Raw genomic sequence first — 23,678 nt, 5'->3', positions numbered from 1 at the left:
ATGATGATGATGATAATGACAGTGACAATAACAACAATGACAAAGATTAAAGAAAGCCACGTTCATTCCTAGTAAAACAAGAAGGTAAGTGGCATCGTTTCCATATCTCAATACCAGGAAATCTCAGTGCTTATAAATTGAAGAGTTTCAAAATTTTTGTTCAAGTAAATTGGAAAACACAGTGTCTATAGATTTTAGGTTTATTGGTGTGTTATTGATCTCCAACAAATCCAAAAGAGCTCTTAACCTAGTTTTTGTATTGGTAACTTTTAGTGTTTCAATCTATTTCCCATTTTGTCAGAACATTGGGAGGGGCCATAGAGTCACTTTGCTGCCCCAGTTCTGAACGTACAAGCAGACTTTGGTTAAAATCTGCAGGGGACTTTGTCACATGAGAAAAACTCAATCAGGAATTTTCATCAAAGGTAGCTTTTACCCAGTAGACAATAAATAACTTATTTCTCATCCAAATAGTGTTCTCTAAAATCTGTTCAACTCCCAACAAAGTCTTCCAAAGTATTGTGTTTATAAAAGTTCTTAAGTGAATTAGGTAGTACATAAAGCTCTAATATTTAACCTATGAAATCTTAAATATGATGCACTTCTTTCAGCCTATATTCCATTAAAAAAATGTTTGGGAATGAAGTGGGAACAAAAAAGAAACAAACAAAAAAAGCATCAGAAAGGAGATGGGTTAAAGATGGCAGACTAGAAGGATGTGCTCTCACTGCCTCCTGTGAGAACAACAGAATCACAACTAACTGCTGAACAATCGTTGACAGGAAGACACTGGAACTCACCAAAAAAGATACCCCACACCCAAAGACAAAGGAGAAGCCACAATGAGATGGCAGGAGGGGCGCAATCACAATAAAATCAAATCCCATGACTGCTGGGTGGGTGACTCACAAACTGGAATATACTTATCCCACAGAAGTCCACTCACTTGAGTGAAGGTTCTGAGCCCCACATCAGGCTTCCGAACCTGGGGGTCCGGCAACAGGAGGAGGAATTCCTAGAGAATCAGACTTTGAAGGCTGGGGAGATATGATTGCAGGACTTTGACAGGACTGGGGAAAACAGCGACTCCACTCTTGGAGGGCACACACAAAGTAGTGTGCAATTCAGGACCCAGGGGAAGGAACGGTGACCCCATAGGAGACTGAACCAGACCTACCTGCTAGAGTTAGAGGGTCTCCTGCAGAGGTGGGGGTGGCTCTGTCTCACTGTGAGGACAAGGACACTGGCAGCAGAAGTTCTGGGAAGTACTCCTTGGTGTGAGCCCTCTCAGAGTCCACCATTAGCACCGCCAAAGATTACAGGTAGGCTCCAGTGTTGGGTCACCTCAGGCCAAACAACCAACAGGAAGTGAATGCAGCCCCACCCATTAGCAGTCAAGTAGATTAAAGTTTTACTGAGCTATGCCCACCAGAGCAACAGCCAACTCTACCCACCACCAGTCCCTCCCAGCAGAAAACTTGCACAAGCCTCTTACATAGCCTCATCCACCAGAGGGCAGACAGCAGAAGCAAGAACTACAATCCTGTGGAACAAAACCCACATTCACAGAAAGGTAGACAAAATGAAAAGGCAGAGAACTATGTACCAGATGAAGGAACAAACCAAAGCCCCAGAAAAACAACTAAATGAAGTGGAGATAGGGAACCTTCCGGAAAAAGAATTGAGAATAATGATAGTGAAGATGATCCAGGACCTCGGAAAAAGAATGGAGGCAAAGATTGATAAGATGCAAAAATGTTTAACAAAGACCTAGAAGAATTAAACAACAAACAAACAGAGATGAACAATACAATAACTGAAATGAAAACTACACTAGAAGGAATCAATAGCAGAATAACTGAGGCAGAAGAATGGATAAGTGACCTGGAAGACAGAATGGCAGAATTCGTTGCTGCGAAACAGAATAACGAAAAAAGAATGAGAGGAGATGAAGACAGCCTAAGAGACTTCTGGGACAACATTAAATGCAACAACATTCTCATTATAGGGGTCCCAGAAGGAGAACAGAGAGAGAAAGGACCAGAGAAAATATTTGAAGAGATTATAGTCAAAAACTTCCCTAACATGGGAAAGGAAATAGCCACTCAAGTCCAGGAAGTGCAGAGAGTCCCATACAGGTTAAATCAAAGGAGAAACATACCGAGACACATAGAAATCAAATTGGCAAAAATTAAAGACAAAGAAAAATTATTGAAAGCAGCAAGGGAAAAACAACAAATAACATATAAGGGAACTCCCGTAAGGTTAACAGCTAATTTCTCAGCAGAAACTCTACAAGCCAGAAGGGAGTGGCATGATAGACTTAAAGTGATGAAAGGGAAGATCCTACAACCACAATTACTCTACCCAGCAAGGATCTCATTCAGATTCGATGGAGAAATCAAAAGCTTTACAGACAAGCAAAAGCTAAGAGAAATCAGCATCACCAAACCACCTCTACAACAAATGCTAAAGGAACTTCTCTAAGTGAGAAACACAAGAGAAGAAAAGGACCTACAAAACAAGAAACCCCAAAACAATTAAGAAAATGGTAATAGGAACATACATATTGATAATTACCTTAAACGTGAATGGATTAAATGCTCCAACCAAAAGACACAGCCTTGCTGAATGGATACAAAAACAAGACCTAGGGCTTCCCTGGTGGCGCAGTGGTTCAGAATCCACCTGCCGATGCAGGGGACGCGGGTTCATGCCCCAGTCCAGGAAGATCCCACGTGCCATGGAGCGGCTAAGCCCATGAGCAATGGCTGCTGAGCCTGCGCATCCAGAGCATGTGCTCTGCAACGGGAGAGGCCACAACAGTGAGAGGCCCGCGTACCGAAAAAAAAAACAAAACAAAAACCAAGACATATATATATGCTGTGTACAAGAGACCCATTTCAGACCTAGGGATACATACAGACTGAAAGTGAGGGGATGGAAAAAGATATTCCATGTAAATGGAAATCAAAAGAAAGCTGGAGTAGCAATACTCATATCAGATAAAATAGATGTTAAAATAAAGAATGTTACAAGAGACAAGGAAGGACACTACATAATGATCAAGAGATCAATCCAAGAAGAAGATATAACAATTATAAATGTATATGCACCCAACACAGGAGCACTTCAATACATAAGGCAACTGTTAACAGCTATAAAAGAGGATATTGACAGTAACACAATAACAGTGGAGGACTTTAACACCTCACTTACACCAATCGACAGATCATCCAAACAGAAAATTAATAAGGAAACACAAGCTTTAAATGACACAATAGACCAGAGAGATTTAATTGATCTTTATAGGACATTTCATCCAAAAACAACAGATTACACTTTCTTCTCAAGTGTGCACAGAACATTCTCCAGGATAGATCACCTCTTGGGCCACAAATCAAGCCTCAGTAAATTTAAGAAAGTTGAAATCATAACAAGCATCTTTTCAGACCACAATGCTATGAGATTAGAAATCAACTACAGGGGAAAAAAACCGTAAAAAGCACAAACATATGGAGGCTAAACAATACGTTACTAAATAACCAAGAGATCACTGAAGAAATCAAAGAGGAAATCAAAAAAAACTAGAGACAAATGACAAAGAAAACACTATGATCCAAAACCTATGGGATGCAGCAAAAGCAGTTCTAAGAGGGAAGTTTATAGCTATACAAGCCTACCTCAAGAAACAAGAAAAACCTCAAATAAACAATGTAACCTTATACCTAAAGGAACTAGAGAAAGAAGAACAAACCAAACTCAAAGTTAGCAGAAGGAAAGAAATCATAAAGATCAGAGCAGAAATAAATGAAATAGAAACAAAGAAAACAATAGCACAGATCAATAAAACTAAAAGCTTGTTCTTAGACAAGATAAACAAAATTGATAAACCATTAGTCAGACTCACCAAGAAAAAGAGGGAGAGAACTCAAATCAATAAAATTAGAAATGAAAAAGGAGAAGTTACAACAGACACTGCAGAAATACAAAGCATCTTAAGAGACTACTACAAGCAACTCTATGCCAATAAAATGGACAACCTGGAAGAAACGGACAAATTATTAGAAAGGTATAGCCTCCCAAGACTGAACCAGTAAGAAATAGAAAATATGAACTGACAAATCACAAGTAATGAAATTGAAACTGTGATAAAAATCTTCCAACAAAAAAAAGTCCAGGACCAGATGGCTTCACAGGTGAATTCTATCAAACATTTAGAGAAGAGCTAATACCCATCCTTCTCAAACTCTTCCAAAAAATTTCAGAGGAAGGCACACTCCCAAACTCATTCTATGAGATCACCATTACCCTGATACCAAACCCAGACAAAGATACTACAAAAAAGGAAAGTTACAGACCAATATCACTCATGAATATAGATGCAAACATCCTCAACAAAATACTAGCAAACAGAATCCAACAACACATTAAAAGGATCATACACCATGATCAAGTGGGATTTATCCCAGGGATGCAAGGATTCTGCAATATACGCAAATCAATCAGTGTGATAAACCATATTAACAAATTGAAGAAGAAAAACCATATGATCATCTCAATAGATGCAGACAAAGTTTTGACAAAATTCAACACTGATTTACGATAAAAACTCTCCAGAAAGTGGGCATAGAGGGAACCTACCTCAACATAATAAAGGCCATATATGAGAAATACACAGCAAACATCATTCTCAATGGTGAAAATCTGAAAGCATTTCCTCTAAGATCAGGAACAAGACAAGGATGTCCACTCTCACCACTATTATTCAACATAGTTTTGGAAGTCCTAGCCATGGCAATGAGAGAAGAAAAAAGAAATAAAAAGAGTACAAATTGGAAAGAAGAAGTAAAACTGTCACTGTTTGCAGATGACATGATACTATATACATAGAGAATCCTAAAGATGCCACCAGAAAACTACTAGAGCTAATCAATGAATTTGGTAATGTTGCAGGATACAAAATTAATACACAGAAATCTCTTGCATTCCTATATACTAATGATGAAAAATCTGAAAGAGAAATTAAGGAAACACTTTCATTTACCATTGCAACAAAAAATATAAAATACCTAGGAATAAACCTACCTAGGGAGACCAAAGAACTGTACGCAGAGAACTATAAGACAGTGATGAAAGAAATTAAAGATGAGACCAACAGATGGAGAGATATACTATGTTCTTGGATTGGAAGAATCAATTTTGTGAAAATGACTATACTCCCCAAAGCAATCTACAGAGCCAATGCAATCCCTATCAAATTACCAATGGCATTTTTTACAGAACTAGAACAAAGAATCTTAAAATTTGTATGGGGACACAAAAGACCCCTAATAGCCAAAGCAGTCTTGAGGGAAAAAATAGGAGCTGGAGGAATCAGACTCCCTGACTTCAAACTATACTACAAAGCTACAGTCATCAAGACAATATGGTACTGGCACAAAAACAGAAATATAGATCAATGGAACAAGATAGAAAGCCCAGAGATAAGCCCACACACCTATGGTCAACTAGTCTATGACAAATGAGGCAAGGATACACAATGGAGAAAAGATAGTCTCTTCAATAAGTGGTGCTGGGAAAACTGGACAGCTACATGTAAAAGAATGAAATTAGAGCACTCCGTAAACCCATACACAAAACTAAACTCAAAATGGATTAGAGACCTTAATGTAAGACTGGACGCTATAAAGCTCTTAGAGGAAAACATAGGAAGAACACTCTTTGACATAAATCACAGCAAGATCTTTTTTGATCCACCTCCTGGAGTAATGGAAATAAAAACGAAAGCAAACAAATGGGACCTAATGAAACTTAAAAGCTTTTGCACAGCAAAGGAAACCATAAACAAGACCAAAAGACAACCCTCAGAATGGGAGAAAATATTTGCAAACGAATCAACGGACAAAGGATTAATCTCTAAAATATATAAATAGCTCCTGCAGCTCAATATTAAAGAAACAAACAACCCAATCCAAAAATGGGCAGAAGACCTAAGTAAACATTTCTCCAAAGAAGGCATACAGATGGCCAAGAAGCACATGAATATCTGCTCAGCATCACTAATTTTTAGAGAAATGCAAATCAAAACCACAATGAGGTGTCACCTCACACCAGTTAGAATGTGCATCATCAGAAAATCTACAAACAGCAAATGCTGGAGAGGGTGTGGAGAAAAGGGAACCCTCTTGCACTGTTGGTGGGAATGTAAATTGATACAGCCACTATGGAGAACAGTATGGAGGTTCCTTAAAAAACTAAAAATAGAACTACCACACAACCCAGGAATCCCACCACTGGGCATATACCCAGAGAAAAGCATAATTCAAAAAGACACATACACCCCAATGTTCATTTCAGCATTATTTACAATAGCCAGGTCATGGAAGCAACCTAAATACCTATCGACAGACAACTGGATAAAGAAGATTTGGTACATATATACAATGGAATATTACTCAGCCATAAAAAGGAACGAAATTGGGTCATTTGTAGAGACGTGGATGGATCTAGAGACTGTCATACAGAGTGAAGTAAGTCAGAAAGAGAAAAACGAATATCATATATTAATGCATATATGTGGAACCTAGAAAAATGGTACAGATGAACCGGTTTGCAGGGCAGAAATTGAGACACAGATGTAGAGAACAGACGTATGGACACCAAGGGGGGAAAGCAGTGTGCGGGTGGGGGTGGAGGTGTGATGAATTGGGAGATTGAGATTGACATGTAAACACTGATGTGTATAAAATGGATGACTAATAAGAACCTGCTGTATAAAAAAATAATTCAAAAAATAAATAAAGTGAGACTAAAAAAAAAACAGGTAGGACTTGCACTTTTTTAAGAAACATTATATTTGTGAGGGAAATCTCTGTTTGTAAGGGCATCTCCCTCTCTGACTCTGGAATAGGTGGATGACCAAATCTCTAGAAACTTATCAATGGAATAGGCAAAGACTTAAATCTGTAACAAAATCATCCTTGTTTACTGTGCTTTTCCTGCAGCCTCTCTTAACCAACTCTCCTCATGCTTGACTTCCTTTTATCTTTAGCTGAGAATGGTATTTAAGGTAAGGGCTTCAGCCATTTTGACAGGTTACTCAGTTTTCCTAGGTCTCTCCCATGTATATATACATGTTATTAAACTTTGATCTTCTCCTGTTTAAAAAAAAAAAAGCATCAGAAACAAGGCAGAAACACCAAGAATGTCTTTGTTGCATATTGTTGCATAGAGGCAAAGAATGTTGCATATTCATGTCCCTGTGCCCAAGGAGGGACATCCTTGGTCACCTAGGCTTGCTTCTCTGTTAGCTGGTGTGGGTAAGGTTTTTGGCAAAGGCAGTTCTTCTCACTAATTATTTTAAATGTTATAAGCCCAGAGCAAGAAAGATTTTGTCACCTCCAAGTAGAAGAAGAGATATTATATAATCTTAGAAATTAGATTTCAAGGCAATCTCAGAGTTGCTCTGATAAAACTTCCCACACAGTACAGACATTCTTTCCAGAGCTAGTCCTCCACACCCTACTTGAATTCCTCAAGTGTTAGGAAAGTCACAATTTCCTGAGACAGCCCATTCTATTTTAAGCACCTATTGAGACAAAGTTCTTTCTCATAATAAGCTGAAATCTATCTCCCACCCACTGAGCCAGATTTTCCCTCTAGAACCACACCCCTCACCTGTTTTCTCCTTCCTCTACGGTTGGGTGTTGTGTTTGCTTACAAGGCCAGGCTTTAGAATCAGCTAGACTTGAATTCAACTGTCAGCTGTTTCCCTTGCCAGCTGCATAAACTTAGGCAAGCCTAACTCTCGAAGAATCAAAATTTTCAACTATAATACTGGAGTCATCGTACCTGCCTTATAAGGTTGTGAAAATCAGAGAAGGTAATATACATAAAGTGCATGGCACAGCGTCTGACACATAGTATGTTACCAATAAATGGGATCTGGCTGTATTATTTTGCTTGACAGCCTTTCAGACATTTGCAAGCATCTTATTTTTCCGTATAGTCTTCTCCAAGCCGAGCATCTCCTTCAATTGTACTTCAGAATATGGCAAAAATTATTCTTTCCCAGATCTGGATACTGCACTGGTTTACAGCTTAAGTTTGCATTTAGGGGCTAGTTTAAATTATACCTGGTTAACACTTCCTGATACAACTGGCAGTTTACCTGTTCTCAGAAACTGGGAGGCATTTCCTCTAATAAATAAAACTGGATAGAAAAGCAGCTCATCTGAGCAACTCTACCAGAAGCCTGCCTGTTCCTCCTGACTGCACCCTGGTTCAATACCACAGGTCTACACTTTTAGAAAAGAACACCTTTTTCTCATTCGTCTGGTCTCCAGAGAAGTCACTTTTGCTAGTATTGCCCCATCTTTTAGTCTACCTCTTGGAGATGAAGTGAGTTACCTAGTGGATAGGCAACATCCACTAGCCAAGTTTCTCATCAGAGTGGAACTTAATCTAGCAAGGTCTTGAGCCCAAGAGATGTGGTATCTTTCTCCTTCCTCTCCACTTGGACTAGCGAGAGCCAGCTGACCTGCTTATTCCAAGGACTAGACTGGTAGGGAGGGCATTAGTAAGCCCATCTCGGCCCTCTAACTTAGCCTTTATCAATATAGAAGTGGTATTGTGGTTCACCGTTTGCACACTCTGTGTTCTTATGTATCACATCGTCCAAAACTCAGTGAGTGAAGAGGGGCGCTATTTCCTGGCCACTTCCAGACCTCAGTATGTTCTGACCATGATCTGGAAATAGTCCTACCGCATGAGTGCTGATGTGCAAGGAAGACTGAGGGTTGCTCTCACCTCTGCCCGCTCCACCCGCAGCAGGAGTTCTCTTTCTACAACCAGCCAGAGAGCAACTATGAGAGGGACAGAAACAGAAGGAGACCTGGTAGGTTGTAGATTTTTACATGCTCTATCTTTTCACTGTCAAGAAGCTAAGTAATAGGGGTCAGAGGAGATCCTATTTCAGTGCAACAGACTTAACAATAAATGACTTCTAGACACTAGAAATTGCACAAGGACCTACTCATTTTAACCTGCAGTCCAGCTGTAAGTTCTGAAAAAGAGATAAAATCCACCGAGTAAGTAGAGAGCAGCACAAATGGCAAACAATGAATCCTGTACATTGACAAGCACTGGATAGATTTCTCATGATAATATTTTTTTAATGCCAGATGTTCACAGCTCAGCTTCCTTTAGGGGTAGCTATGTGACCTACTTCTGACCTATGAGATGGGAGACATCTTTAGGGGAGTTCTTAGACTTTCCTCTCTCATGAAAAAGAGAGGCAAGCAAGCAGAAGCTTTTTCCCTCTCTTCTGCTCTGGGTGCTGTCGTGTGATTATAGCAGACATCTTGGAACTATCACCCAACAACACTGAGGCTGATGAAGCAGAAGGATGCAAAGAACCTGGGCACTTGATGACATCAAGATGCTACTGAATAGGGATTCCCTGGTGGCGCAGTGGTTGAGAGTCCCCCTGCCGATGCAGGGGACACGGGTTCATGCCCTGGTCCGGGAGGATCCCACATGCCGCGGAGCGGCTAAGCCCGTGAGCCATGGCCGCTGAGGCTGCGCGTCCGGAGCCTGTGCTCCGCAATGGGAGAGGCCACAACGAGAGGCCTGCGTAGCGCAAAAAAAAAAAGAAAGATGCTGCTGAACAAATTCTGGAAACTACCTACAGACTTCTCAATTGTGTGATGATGAAACGTCATCATTGTTTAAGCATTTTTAGTTAGTCTATTGCTTGTAGTTGAACATATTCTAATTGTTACAAGGCCTAGGCCCCTCTTTATAACATCTTTCTTTTGCTTACACTTTTTAAATATAGGTGAGTGTACTATTTACAATAGCCAGGACATGGAAGCAACCTTAAGTGTCCATCAACAGATGAATGGATAAAGAAGATGTGGCACATATACACAATGGAATATTACTCAGCCATAAAAAGAAACGAAATTGAGGTATCTGTAGTGAGGTGGATGCACCTAGAGTCCATCATACAGAGTGAAGTAAGTCAGAAAGAAAAAACAAATACTGTACGCTAACACACATATATGGAATCTAAAAAAAAAAAAAAGGTTCTGAAGAACCTAGGGGCAGGATAGGAATAAATGTATAGACAGAGATAATGGACTTGAGGACATGGGGAGGGGGAAGGGTAAGCTGGGACGAAGTGAGAGATTGGCATGGACATACATACACTACCAAATGTCAAATAGATAGCTAGTGGGAAGCAGCTGCATAGCACAGGGAGATCAGCTCAGTGCTTCGTGACCACCTAGAGGGGTGGGATAGGGAGGGTGGGAGGGAGATACAAGAGGGAGGGGATATGAGGATATATGTATACGTATAGCTGATTCACTTTGTTATACAAGCAACTAACACAACAATGTAAAGCAATTATACTCCAATAAAGATGTTTAAAAAATTAAAAAAAAAACATAGGTGATGTATAAATAGACATACATATAAATGTATGTCAATATATACTTTCTGGCTATAATTATGTACAATCAAATATACATAGGAAAAGAAATTTTTAAAAGTAGATGAGTACAGTAAAATGCTAAGAGTGGTAATGAGTGATATAATTTCTTCTACGTTTCTATATTTTACAAATTTGCTATGAAAACAGACATTAATCTGCACATAGAAAAACACACTTCATTTTCAAGAAATAAAATTTTCATAGGGGCAGATTTTTTTGTAGTAATATCAGAATTCAACCATGCCAACATTTCATAGAACTTTCATTTGGCTAAAAGCAGAGTATCCACTATAGCATTACTATACAAAGGAGGCTATGTACTTATCTACTACATGAGAATAGAAAAATGGGAAGTGGGCCTAATTTATACCAGGAAATATTAAAAACTAAAGCACTTTCTGTTGAATAAAAATAGCAGGGGGCTGGACTGGCTAGCTGATCTTCAGGGCTACCATCCAGTGAACTGACCCGAAGTAAAGACATTCCCACAGTTGTTCCTCCCAGGATTTTAGCAAAACTGCATGACCATTGATTAGCAGTTTAAGGCTTTTAGAAATCAAAAACACACAGCTTTACTATGCAAGACCCTGAGCAAAAAAGTATATGTGTAATTACTGAATATATGTTCAGTAATTTGACCTTGAATTTAAAGTAGTATTTAGGACTGAAACTTATTGTTGCTTTTGTCAGTGTGAACAGAGCTTGGATAACAGGAATATAAATCTCCCCCAAATGACAGCCTTTGATTTATACACATGGCTCATAATCCCATACATTATTACTCTGGGATATCCTTTGGCAAGATATGAGTTGGGAGATAGGATTTATTCTCAGTCTGTTTCATTAAGAGGAAAATATATGTGCAAGGAAAGGATCAAATTTTTTTCTCTCAAAATTACTGTCTTCAACTATAAACATATATTAATTATTTAGTATATTTCAGGTAACTGGTTATTAAAAGATAAAAGGCAATATCTGCTCTACAAAAATAAAGAAATAAGCCAAAAAAATCTTTCCTATCTAGTTTTGAAGATGACACACACAGTAAAACAGAGGGAATACAAGGGAATATGTGGTACGATAAAAGAGGTGCAGTTCTGGGCTTCCCTGGTGGCGCAGTGGTTGAGAGTCCACCTGCCAATGCAGGGAACACGGGGCCCCGGTCTGGGAAGATCCCACATGCCGCGGAGCGGCTGGGCCCGTGAGCCATGGCTGCTGAGCCTGCGTGTCCGGAGCCTGTGCTCCGCAACGGGAGAGGCCACAACAGTGAGAGGCCCGCGTACTACAAAAGAAAAAAAAAAAAAAAATAGAGGCGCAGTTCTGTTGGGGCAGAGCTTATGGCTGGGAGAGCTCTGATGAGCAGGGGAGAAACAAAGTGAGGCTTTCTGGAAGGAAGGATGAGGGCTGGGTAAGTGATGAGACACGAGGGGACTCCAGGAAGGTCCTTGAATGAACAAGTTACAGACACAGAACATGGGCCATGTTTAGAAGGCAGTGTAGAGACCAACTAGGCTATAGTGAAGGATGCAAGTAGGGAAGAGAGAGATTGGGGAAATTAGGGAACAGTCCCGTCATGGAGGGAATTCCACACTTAACTAAAAACTCCGATTTTGTCCTGCAGTACAGTAGTTACCATCTCATTCTCTGGAGTCAGACAAAGGTTTGAATCCCAGCCCCACCATTTAAGTTGCCACATGACCTTAGGCACATTAATTACGTTTTTTCCTTTACTTTTTCTCTTCCTTCTTTCTTTCCTTCCTTCTCTCCTTCTTTCTCTCCTCCCTTCCTTCTTTTCTTTTCAAGTTTGACTTCACTTTTTTTAACTTTTCATTATGAAAAATTTCAAAGATACGTACAAGTGAACTGTGCAATACATCCCATGTACCCATTGTTCCCCTTCAATAACCTTCGACATCTGACCTCCCTTCTTTCATCTACACCCTTCCCACTCCCTCCCCACTATCCTCCTTACCTATAGCACTAGGCCTGATGTGATTAAGCATCTGGGGAAACTCTATGTGTGGCGCCTGTTTAAGGAGTCCCTGCAGGTGGGAAGAGTTAGGAAAGGATACCCAGGGAGGACCCATGTGAAAGCAGCATTGCCCTTAGGTTGGAGATACTGGGGTCCCAAGCTGTGTCTCATGCTTCAAAGGGCCTGCTCCCACTTGCCTCTGGTGTCTCCCCTTCCCACACAGAAAGGGGTCCCAAGGAAATGTGCAAATCCAAAGTCTGTGACTCCTTCAACAGGCCTGGTTCCTGGATCCCCGGAATTCCCTGCCTAAATGGCTTGAGGTCACTACCAGGACATGCTCTACCCTATATGTGCACCACTAGGCACTGGCAAGGTGGCTGGTTGAGAGGTGGATGTGGGCAGAGCTTGGACCTGTGGGCTGAGTCCACGCACACATGTGGAGGCCCCTCAGCACGCTGACTGCGAGAGGAAAGGCAGAAAGGCCTTGTTTCTGCAGACCAAGAGCTCTCGTCCGGAGATCCATTCTTGCCCCCATACCCCACAAACAATAAGGGCAGCGCTTTAAAAGTAAGGAACATCTATAATTTTCCTCAACGTTCTTGAATTTAAATTTATGCTACTGATGCCCTTTGTCAGGTCAGCCCCTAGGACTGCCAAAGACCCAGACGAGCAGTGTCTGAGTACCTGGAAGAATGGAATAAATGGTCACACGTGAAACAAGAAAGTTGGCCAATACAGTTGTCATCAGAAGAACAGAGTTGCATTAAACCAGGGGGCCAGGGCAGACCAACATTTCCTTGGTAAGCAGATCTTTTCAAGGGCCTTCTCTATTAGAGAGTCAAAACCCTATAGTATTTAAAAAACAAAACAAAACAAACAAACCTGTGGATGCTTCTGTACCTCTGTACAAAACAGAATTATTGTTTAAGCACATATTTCATTTTGGAAGAAGGAAAGTGCTACAAGTAATACCTATTACTTCCTAGAATTTAGCCATTAAAGTACAACGGTGGTGCAGGGGGAGAGTGTGCTATATGTCTTAACAGGCATATACCTAAAGAAAAAAAGTAGAAAAGGCAAAGTAGGGCAGCCCAAAACAGCAATTAGGATTTTTCTTGAGTGGAAAATGTGCAGTTTCATTTAAATAGGAACACAATCTTCATTAACTTAATCTGTAAAAGCAGTAACTCCAACTCCCAGCTATTGCCCGAGTAAGGCAGTTTTATTGTTTTTTTGTTTTCTTTTTTTTTTTTTTTTTGCATCACGTGGGCCTCTCACCGTTGTGGCCTCTCCCGTTGCGGAGCACAGGCTCCGGACGCGCAGGCTCAGCGGCCATGGCTCACGGGCTCAGCCGCTCCGCGGCATGTGGGATCCTCCCAAACCGGGGTACAAACCCGTGTCCCCTGCATCGGCAGGCGGACTCTCAGCCACTGCGCCACCAGGGAAGCCCGTGAGCAAGGCATTTTTTAGAAACATCATTGCTACTTCGAAATTTAAAGTGAATCAGTCCTGTGGAGTTAATTACCGGTAAATACAATCTGAAGTAGGTCTCCCACTTGGCACTGAACCAGCATAAGGTGTTCTCAGTGTTAGCCAGAAACACTGCAAGGTATCAGATACTTGAAAAGCTAAGTTTATAGGCTTGGCAACAGTTTATAGGAATAGCAGGAAAAATTGTCAGTAGCATCCACAGTGAGAAACATGGATAAAGGCCTAATTAAAAGAAGACCTTTTTGATAGAGATTTTGATAGAGATTTAGACAAGCGTCCCCCAGCCCCCCCCAAAAAAATTCAGCTTTCTGTTGTTGCAGCCTATTCCCCAAATCAGTTATACTTACAAAAAGGAAATTACACCTATTTCTTTTCAATGCTGGCATATGGATCCTGTTTAGTTATAAAAGGTAGAAATAATTTTAGAAACTAAAAGTAAAATTAAATAAAGCCAGAACCAAGAAATTACTTTCATCACCAATGCTTCGGGATACAGTGTCATCTGCTTCAGCGTTCTCGAGGAGGTATGCAAGAAGATCAGAGACCGAAGAAAAAAACTCGGAGGAATAAGTTGTCTGAACTTTAATTAAATATTTGAATCAAGAAAAATGGGAACAGATGAAACCTTAGTAAGAGAGAAATGGTGCATGCACAAAGGGGATAGATTAATAAAATGACTGCTGATCTATTATTGGTAATAAACACATTTGTTTTGTTTTGTTTTTCTACAAACATGTCAAAGTTTCCTGCAACTCCCATAATTATTCAAACACACAAGTGTTCCCACTATCCTGGCTTACAAATGTCCAGGAGGCCAACAAAGCAAGCTGTTTTGGTTCCTGAATTACACAGTTAATTGAGGCTGTTCAGCCCCAGATCTGATGTAGTGAACAGTCAGAATTGCTGATAGCTGAGTATCTTATTACTTTACTCTCATTTTTATTTTCTAAAGTGATTTCACACAATTTTGCATTTCAAATATTTCTAAATAAATTTAGTAAACCAGAGATGAAAATGGCAAGCCTCAAATCATATGTTTTAGAACAGATTCCCATTTGAACTGTTCATTTTATATAACCGAGTTTATTACACCTTCTTTAACAGATATGATATTAATGGTAAGTGTCGTGGTAATACATAAAAAAACACTGTTACTTTCTAATGTGTGACTTGTCTAAACCCTAAAAAGAGCACAGTTGGCTTTGCAGAGCCAAATCATATTATTGATCCATCTTGACTGTGGTTCATTTGCAAGATAAAGTCCCACCTGGGAGTCTTCTCATAAATTGGGTCAAGACAAGAAGAACTCTAGGTAGCCAGAGGTGTCTCTGTGTCTCTTTTCAAATAATTGATGGCCACTTCTTCTGGTGTGTGGAAGAAGTAAAATGTCCTTGTCAAATGGGTATTGCTTTAGTACCACATGCCCAATAAGTTCTAGCATCTAGGAGAGCATGCAATAGAGGTTAATATTAGCTATGCAGTCATGGTATTATTAGTGTTTAATTATTTCATGTGCATTGAGATATTTTAAATGTTAAAGAGAAAACAGAAGGACTTATTCTCCTTAGCAACCATTAGAGTACAGAATGTTCACAGCTGCAATCACACTCATAAGGCAGGTAAATTGACGACAAAATGAGGGTAGCAACTAATGTGCATGCTACAGAAAACCTGAAAGTGGTACCTAAAATAGATAGCCCCCTTATGTTTTCCAAAATTCCATAGCTGGCTCAGACCATCAATCAGCACAATGGAAATCTGTCACTTTAACACTCAATGCCGATTTTCAGTCTTAGAGGTGCAAAGGGCGGGGGGGGGGGGGTGTGTAAAATAATAAATCTGGGGGATTTCCCCCTCACTGGCTAAGATGCTATCTCATTCGGGAATGATTTTACTTTATAAAAATCCTTTTAAAAATAAAGGGCTTAAGGTCTTAATGGCAACTCATACTGGTGTGCACATCTGTGGCTTCATTCTTCAGGTTAATATACAAAGGCTAAGTTATAGCAGAAGCATTATCGAAGGTAGGTTACTTTCTAAAATGCTTCATAAATAGTATTTCCTTCAATATTATTTCCTTTGGCTCATGCACACTCAACGCGCTTCATATATATTATAAGATGATGAAGGTGGGAATGGTAATTATGTTATCAAAGCTGTTTTTCCAAAACTGTGTTGAAAGAAATTAACCGGTTCTTTCAAAATGTCAGTGTGCAAGTTCCTGAAGTTTCCCGGTGTTCTGACTTTAGGATTTCTCCAAAACGCGCAAACAAAGGGTAAAAATCAGGTGGCCGTCGAAAATGACTTCGCGGACCCCATGTATACGGAAACCTCGGTTCAGGTACCCCACTGGGGTCGAAGGCGAAATCTTCGCACCGATATATTATTGAGCTTCACCCGCAGGAGTCTTCGTTCAGGCAGGGGATGCTTTCCAAGATCAGGAGGCGGTGGTGCCCAAGGGCAATGGAAGCTGGGAATCTCCGCTTCCCGCCCGCCCTGCCCGGGTCACCAGTGCTGGCCTGCGGCGCGAGTGCCCAGCTGCGCCTGGGACACCGCAGGCATAGCCGTGGCGGCGGCAGCGGCGGCCGCCGCGTCGCCGATGCCGGGCAGGACGGAGCGCACGGAGCGGCGGAACTCCTCGTTCCTCCACGTGTAGAGCAGCGGGTTGAGCGCGGACAGAGCGCAGCACAGGAGCCAGCTGGCCGCCTGCACACCCCAGGGCACAGGCAGCGAGAAGCCGCTGGCCAGGCTCACCCACACCAGCGGCTGCGTGGCCAGCAAGAAGACGCAGCAGAGCAGCAGCACCGACAGGCCGCTGAGACGCCGCTGCGCCCGCCGCGGGTGCAGCGCTGGGGGCAGCGGCTGGGCCTGAGCCGGGTGCGCGGCACCACCCGGGCCTGGCGCGTGAGGGGCTCCCGGGAAGGCGGCGGCGGCGGCGCAGCCGGGCAGCTGGTGCAGTAGGTGGAAGTTGAGGACGCTGACCCGCTTGACGCTGACGCGCACGCGGCGCACGATGCCCAGGTAGCAGTGCAGCAGCAGCGCCGTCTGCGCCAGCAGCGCCGCGGCGGCCAGCAGCGCCGGGTAGTGGACGCGCGGGGGCGCGGCGCCGGGACGCGGCGCCCAGGGCGGGAGCAGCAGCACGAGGCCCAGGGCAAGTGCCCAGGACAGCGCCAGCATGCCCGCCGTGTGGCGCCGCTGGTACAGCGCCTGGTAGGTGGCGGGCGCCCGGGTGATGAGTAGGTAGCGGTTCAGGGCCACCAGGCAGTGGGACAAGAGGGACACGGTGAGCCCGAGGCCCAGCAGCCCGCCCCGCAGCAGGCGGTAGCTCCCCCCGGCGCCGTCCCAGTCCCCAGGGGGCTCCGCGGAGCCCGCGGGCAGGAGCCCGAGCACCGCCTCCTGCGGCATCCAGAGGGCGCAGACGCTGAGGTCGGCGGCACAGCCGTTCACGATGAAGGCGTTGCTCGTAGTCTGCAGCTTTCGGAAGGACGACACGAGATAGATGACCATGCCGTTGGCCAGCGTGCCCCCGATGGCCAGGCCTGAGTACAGGAGGGACACGGGGATGCGCCGGCCCGCCCACGACTCCTCTTCCTCGCAGAGCAGCAACAGCGATCCCCCGGTGGCGGAGGAAGTGGACGTGGAAGAGTTGGTCATTCTGGCCAACTCTTCACACCTCTCTGGCTAGCGTCGGCTTCTCGCAGCGCGGCACATCCTGACACCCGCCTGCAGAGAGGGCAGAGACATCCCTTCAGCCCTCTGCCACCGACACAAAAGGCTGAAGCAGAATAATGGGCTGGGGGAGGGGGAGAGAGGGAGCTCTAGGAGAACGGGGGTGGCAAACGACAGGTGCCTGCCTGGGAAATGTCTCTAGTGCCAGGCGAAGGGCCTCTTTACATTCAGCAAGCACCAGGGAAGCCCTAGGACAGAGCAATACAGAGAACAGTTTCCTCTTCTCCCCCTAAACACACACATAGACACACACACGGGAATGACAGATGGAGCCCCCAGTTTCCAGGAGAAAGCAGAGATATCCCATCTGGGAAAAATACCAGGGGTAAGGGGTTGGGGGTATCTTACTTTCGGGCTGGTCCTTAGCTGGCAGTAGCAGAGGGAGGGATGCCAGGAAATACCTCCTCAGCAGCAGCATCTGTGGTCCCGAAATCAATAGGAGAAACTCATCTGGGATCAGTGCCAGGAGCCAAGTGCCTCCTTCTCCAATGCAGCATCCACGCACATGGCCCTAGGCAGAAACCAGCAGCTGCAGGGAGACTTCTCAGCTGGCAGCAGGGCTGGAGAAAGTGAAGTGGCAGGCTGCAAGCCCAGGCAGGTGGGCAGGTAGTCAGGCGGCAGCAGCAAGGATGCTTGGCTGCAAAAGCAGAAGCTCAGCTCAAGAGGAGAGCAAGCACCCCGTGCTCAGAAGCAAGAGTGGTGGCTGATGAGGGGAACCCACTCGAAGCGCTCTCCTGCTCAGTTATACATCACGCAGGGAAAAGGCAGCCTTTCCACACTTGCATGAATTATTCAATAGTTTCTAACTTGTGAAAGGGAAGAAAAATATCTTGCTCAGAAAGTGCTGTCATTAAACAAGTTTCTCTGTTTTTTCTCAGTCTCTCAATCACCCTATTTTTCACTTTGCTTCGTTTTTCTTTTCTTCTTTTTTTTTTCCTTCCATCAATGCTAGAATAAAATTTAATATACCCCCAATGTATTTCATCCCAGTCTGATGCATCCTGGGGGTGAGTTTTTCTGAGAGATAAATACACTCTTAATACCTACGACTGATCTCTTCCATCCCACATTTTCAGGGAGAACTTATATTCTAATTGAAATTCACTTTTTCTTTGGTAAGGTGGGACATGGGTCATTATCCACACAAAATCTCCAAGTCTTAATTTCAATCATAATTTCAGTTTTTTTCTCATCACCAAACTCCTTTCTAGAGGGTGGCTTCTGTTTCAGTAATGAAATAGAGGGTAAAAATGAAATGGTCAGAAGTTTAAATACAAGTGGGTATCTGGGGGAAAGCAAGGGCCCTGAATGATACACAGTTTAAGGGGCAAAGTTGTCTCTTTACTGTAGAACTTTTAATCTTGTGGTCTGTCTTAGATAGAGATTTGCAGTCTGAAGTTGGAATCTTCCCCATGGGAAATTTTTCATAAAAGTCATCACCTCCCACAAATCATTTTTCGCCGGGAAAATCATTTATTTGAAAATGTAACTCAATATAGAATATGGTAATATGGCATAATAGAAAAAAATGCTAGGTGGGGTTTCAGGACACCTGGGTTCTAAGCTGGGTGTCCACCAAATAAATGGCCTTGTGATGGATCGTTTTCATTCTTGTCAAAGAAGAAGTTTCACTCAGTGACTTCCAAGGCCCTTTCTGTTCGAACTTTCTATGAATCCTCATGCATAAATTTGACATTTCTCCACCCTAGTCTGACACCTGAAATATACCTACTCTGTCTAACATGTAATGCAGTCAGTCTCAGGTCACACGGCAGCAAGTTTTTTCCAGTCTGTCCCTAAGGGTGCCTATTCAGGATGAAGCACAAAGTGCACCTCCTCTGCTCTCTGCTTCCCTCTCTCTCTTTCAGAAACAGGGTTAGTTAATGACAACTCTGAGGAGGTAGGGCTAAAGCAGGACTTGATGGATTTGGTCCATTTACCGTGGTATCTAATAGTTGAGTCAGGGGATTTTTTGCCAGTGTCTTTTATCTGTTGTTATTTGTCTTAAGGCTTTGAGTACATCAAGCACAGCAAGCCTGCAAGAGATCCCTCTAATCATTTATAGTTAAAACTTGTTGAAATAAAAATTTCCTCTCACGTGGTGGGGGAGGATTCAAGTTTCAGGTCCTTGGTCCCAGGGGCTGCCTTGCGTGGAATGAGCGAAGCCCCTGCTGGGGAACTCCGATGCTTTGCAGTCACACACTTCTGCCAAGACCCTCCCTTCTTTAGCCCTGGCCTGGAAAGGGACAAATTTTTGTTTGTTTGGGGGTTTGTTTTTGTTTTAAGCTACTGCATTTACATAATATAGGGTGGGAATTTTTTCTATCTTATTCCCAGCATCAAAACAGTACTCAATTATAATTAATATACTTGTTAGTGAATCAGCGAATGGATGTGTGTATAAATGGTTTCATTTCTTTCCATGGTGAGACAGTAAATAGTTTTCATTAGCATCTCTTTCCTCCTGCCCCCGCAGGAACTTGCTCTGTGAACTATGCCCTCTGATGCTGACCCAATCTCTCTACTGTCCACTGCTTGCTTTCCATTGGCCTTACAAAAATGCTGATTTCACTGCAATCCGATAAAGTTTCCCTGTACTTCACCTCCTTCTCAAGGTGCCTACACAGCTCACTCCCTTTCCTGGCAAAAGTGCTCGCTTTCTGTTTCTACTTCCTTTGCTCGCATTGAATGCCCACCCCACACTGCTTTTGGCTCTCACGACTGAGACACTTTCCAACTGATCAAAGGTCTGCCCATATATAAAACTGCCTACTGGACATCTCCACATGGCTATCCTATGGGTATCTCAAACCCCAGATGTCCAAAACTGATCCCTTCCTCTTCTTTCCAAATCAGTTCCTCCTTCTCCTGTGTTCTCAGTGACCAGTATCGCCAGTATCCTGGTGCCTAAGTCAGAATCCTAGCTATTACCCTTGATTCCTTATTTTCTCTCTTACTCCTGATATCCATCAATCACCAAGTGTCATCATTCTACCATATTAATTTTTTTTTATTTTTTCACTGATCTCTATTCACTTTGCCACTACCCGGCATCAGACAACCATCATCTCTTCTTTAAATTATCCCAACAAGGGCTTCCCTGGTGGCACAGTGGTTGAGAGTCCGCCTGCCGATGCAGGGGACATGGGTTCATGCCCCGGTCCAGGAGGATCCCACATGCCGCAGAGTGGCTGGGTCCATGAGCCATGGCCGCTGAGCCTGCGTGTCCGGAGCCTGTGCTCTGCAATGGGAGAGGCCACAGCAGTGAGAGGCCCGCGTACCAAAAAAAAAAAAAATTATTCCAACAAGCTCTAACTCTATGTGCAATCTTACCTTTCTCCAGACAATATGATCTTTCTAAAACCAAAAGACATCACTTGACATAGTAAATATATTTATTTTTATCTGTTTCCTACCCTCTACTCTAATATACATTCCTTGGAAAAAAAGGAGGTTTACTTTGTTCACTACTATTATTGGCAGCTCCCAGAACAGTACCAGGCACATAGTAGACCCTTAATCAATATTTATAGGAAAACTAGCAAGAAAATGTCACATTCTGCTTAAAACCTTTCACTGGGTCACCTGTTGCCCTCAGGAGACTCATAAATATCATCATTGCTAATGATGTACACATACCATATGTACCAAGCATTGTTTTGAGTATTTTTCATCTCTTGTTTTATTTAGTCCTCGTGCCAGACCTACAAGGTAGCCAGGCTAGGGCCTAAATTTGCAGGCCAGGGCAGGAGTCCAGATAAAAGTCCATAGGTCACATGTCTAAATATTTTAAAATCATAAATCAAGCTATCAAACTGTTAAATAAAACATGTTCTATTCTCCTATCTTGACAAATATGCTAGAAAGCCAGGCTCAAATTTAGAATTCTCAGATAAATTGTTTCATGCCACTGGAATGTGACAACTCAGAGAGTTTGCCTCTTGCCCACAGTTCACCCCAGTTTTTCCCCACTCTCTGTTCGACCATCACATGCCAGAGGGGCCTTATTTTAACATAGGACATGTCAGCCTGCCCATCCAAGTTTCATTCACATCCTTGTCACACAGCTACTCCTTGGCAACACCTCAGACCTAGGGTGGTACCTGGAAAGCGTAGTCGGTCATCAGAAGGGCAAAGCCAGAGAGGAGGTCCACACAGGTCATGGAAGTGCGTTCATGGCCACCAAGCACAGAATTCTGGGTTCCTGGTAATGAACATGGTCTAGAAAGGGGATGTAAGGTGTAGGGAAACTTGTCCCCTTAAATCCATTTAATAGATGAGAAAACAGAGTCACAAAGGGGTTAAATAACTTGCCCAAGTTCAGCTAGGAAGTGACATAACTAAGATTCAAACCCACTAGCCCATACTCAACCACTACACTATACCACCTCCTTTGGTGAAGTTTAATGTTCTTAACGTGGATTAGCTGAGGTAGATTAAGCTAATGTAACAAGGAGACCCAAAACTATAGAGGTTTAAAAAAATAATGAGCAGTCCAGATGGAAGACAGATCAACCCCCCAGGACCATTGAAAAACCCAGGTATCTTCTCAGTGCTCTACCACCCCTTAGGTGATGACAGTATTCAAAGTGTGCTCCCTGGCCAGCAGCATTAGCATCACTTGGAAACTTGTGAATCACCAGGAATCATAATTCCTGGTGATGGGGCCCAGTGATCTGTGTTTTAACAAGCCCTCCAGGTAACTCTGATGCATGCTACAGTACAAGAGCCAGTGCCCTGGGATGTTATCCTTGTCTACATGGCTGACATTGTTTCCCTGCTACTGTGTCCACATTCCAGCTGGCAGGAATTGGATAAAAAGAAAGTGGGGTAGCCAGCTTTCTACTTAAGGATGTGAACTGAAAATTCTACTTATCACTTTTGCACACACCCCAGTGGCCAAAACCCCAGCAGTCACATGGCTGCTCCTTGCTGCAAGAGAAGCTGGGACCACTCTAGCTCACGTGCCCTACTAAAACTCGGGAGGGGCAGGAGAACGGAGAGAATGGACGCTGGGCAGTGGAGGGGGGCAGTTCTCAGGTTTACGCAGGTTTAAATCTGCAAGTTTAAAACAAGACATTGTGATTAGGGCCCTATAAACACAGTGCCTAGAGCATACCAGCTTTTTAGTTTTTTCATTTTTATTTTATTTTATTGTTTATTGAAGTACAGTTGATTTACAATGTTGTATTAATTTCTGCTGTACAGCAAAGTTTATTTGGCTATACATACATTCTTTTTTATGTTCTTTTCCATTATGGTTTATCTCAGGATATTGAATACTGCTGCTTGTGCTATACAGTAGGACCTTGTTTTTTATCCATTCTATATGTAGTAATTTGCATCTGCTGACCCCAACCTCCCATTCCATCCCTCCCCCATGCCCCACGGCAACCACAAGTCTGTTCTCTATGTCTGTGAGTCTGTTTCTATTTCATAGTTAGGTTCATTTGTGTCGCATTTTAGATTCCACATATTGGTGATATCGTATGGTATTTGCCTCTCTCTGTCTGACATACGTCACTTAGTATGATAATCTCTAGGTCCATCCATATTGCTGTATATGGCATTATTTCATTCTTCTTTATGGCTGAGTAGTATCCCATTGTGTATATGTACCACATCTTCTTTATCCATTCATCTGTCGATGGACGTTTAGGTTGTTTCTGTGTCTTAGCTACTGTGAATAGTGCTGCTATGAACATAGGGGTGCATGTATCTTTTTGAATTATAGTTTCATGCCAGCTTTTTAATACCCTTTGAAAAGGTTTGGTATCTGAAAGAAAGAATTACTGGCTCTGAAAAACAAAAAGGAAACTTTGAAATAGAAAGGGACATGCTATTAAATAGTCAACTGCAATTCAACTCATTGTTATTCATAAATTAGTTTAAGGTGGAATCAGGATACATTTTCATGTTTGATATGACCTGTGATGGGGCCTCCAAAAGTGTTGAGGTCTGCAGAAGTCTTAAAACAGTCCCACA

The 23,678-nt window shown here is 42.7% G+C and overlaps 1 protein-coding gene across 1 annotated transcript; it reads right to left on the bottom strand.

Annotated features, from left to right (window-relative positions):
• Nucleotides 1-16,469: 16,469 nt before the first annotated feature.
• GPR88 (G protein-coupled receptor 88) lies at nt 16,470-18,420 on the bottom strand. The gene is made up of 2 exons (XM_032608662.1): nt 18,042-18,420; nt 16,470-17,687 (listed from the first exon to the last, which is right to left on the bottom strand). Exon 2 carries the CDS (start codon nt 17,616-17,618, stop codon nt 16,470-16,472), a length of 1,149 nt encoding a protein of 382 aa, XP_032464553.1. The 5' UTR covers nt 17,619-17,687; nt 18,042-18,420.
• Nucleotides 18,421-23,678: the final 5,258 nt, after the last annotated feature.

Source organism: Phocoena sinus, chromosome 1 (genome assembly GCF_008692025.1).
Source record: "Phocoena sinus isolate mPhoSin1 chromosome 1, mPhoSin1.pri, whole genome shotgun sequence".
Lineage (NCBI taxonomy): Eukaryota > Metazoa > Chordata > Mammalia > Artiodactyla > Phocoenidae > Phocoena > Phocoena sinus.
Note: the sequence above shows the minus strand (reverse complement) of the source record. Positions and strands in the feature narration are given on the sequence as shown.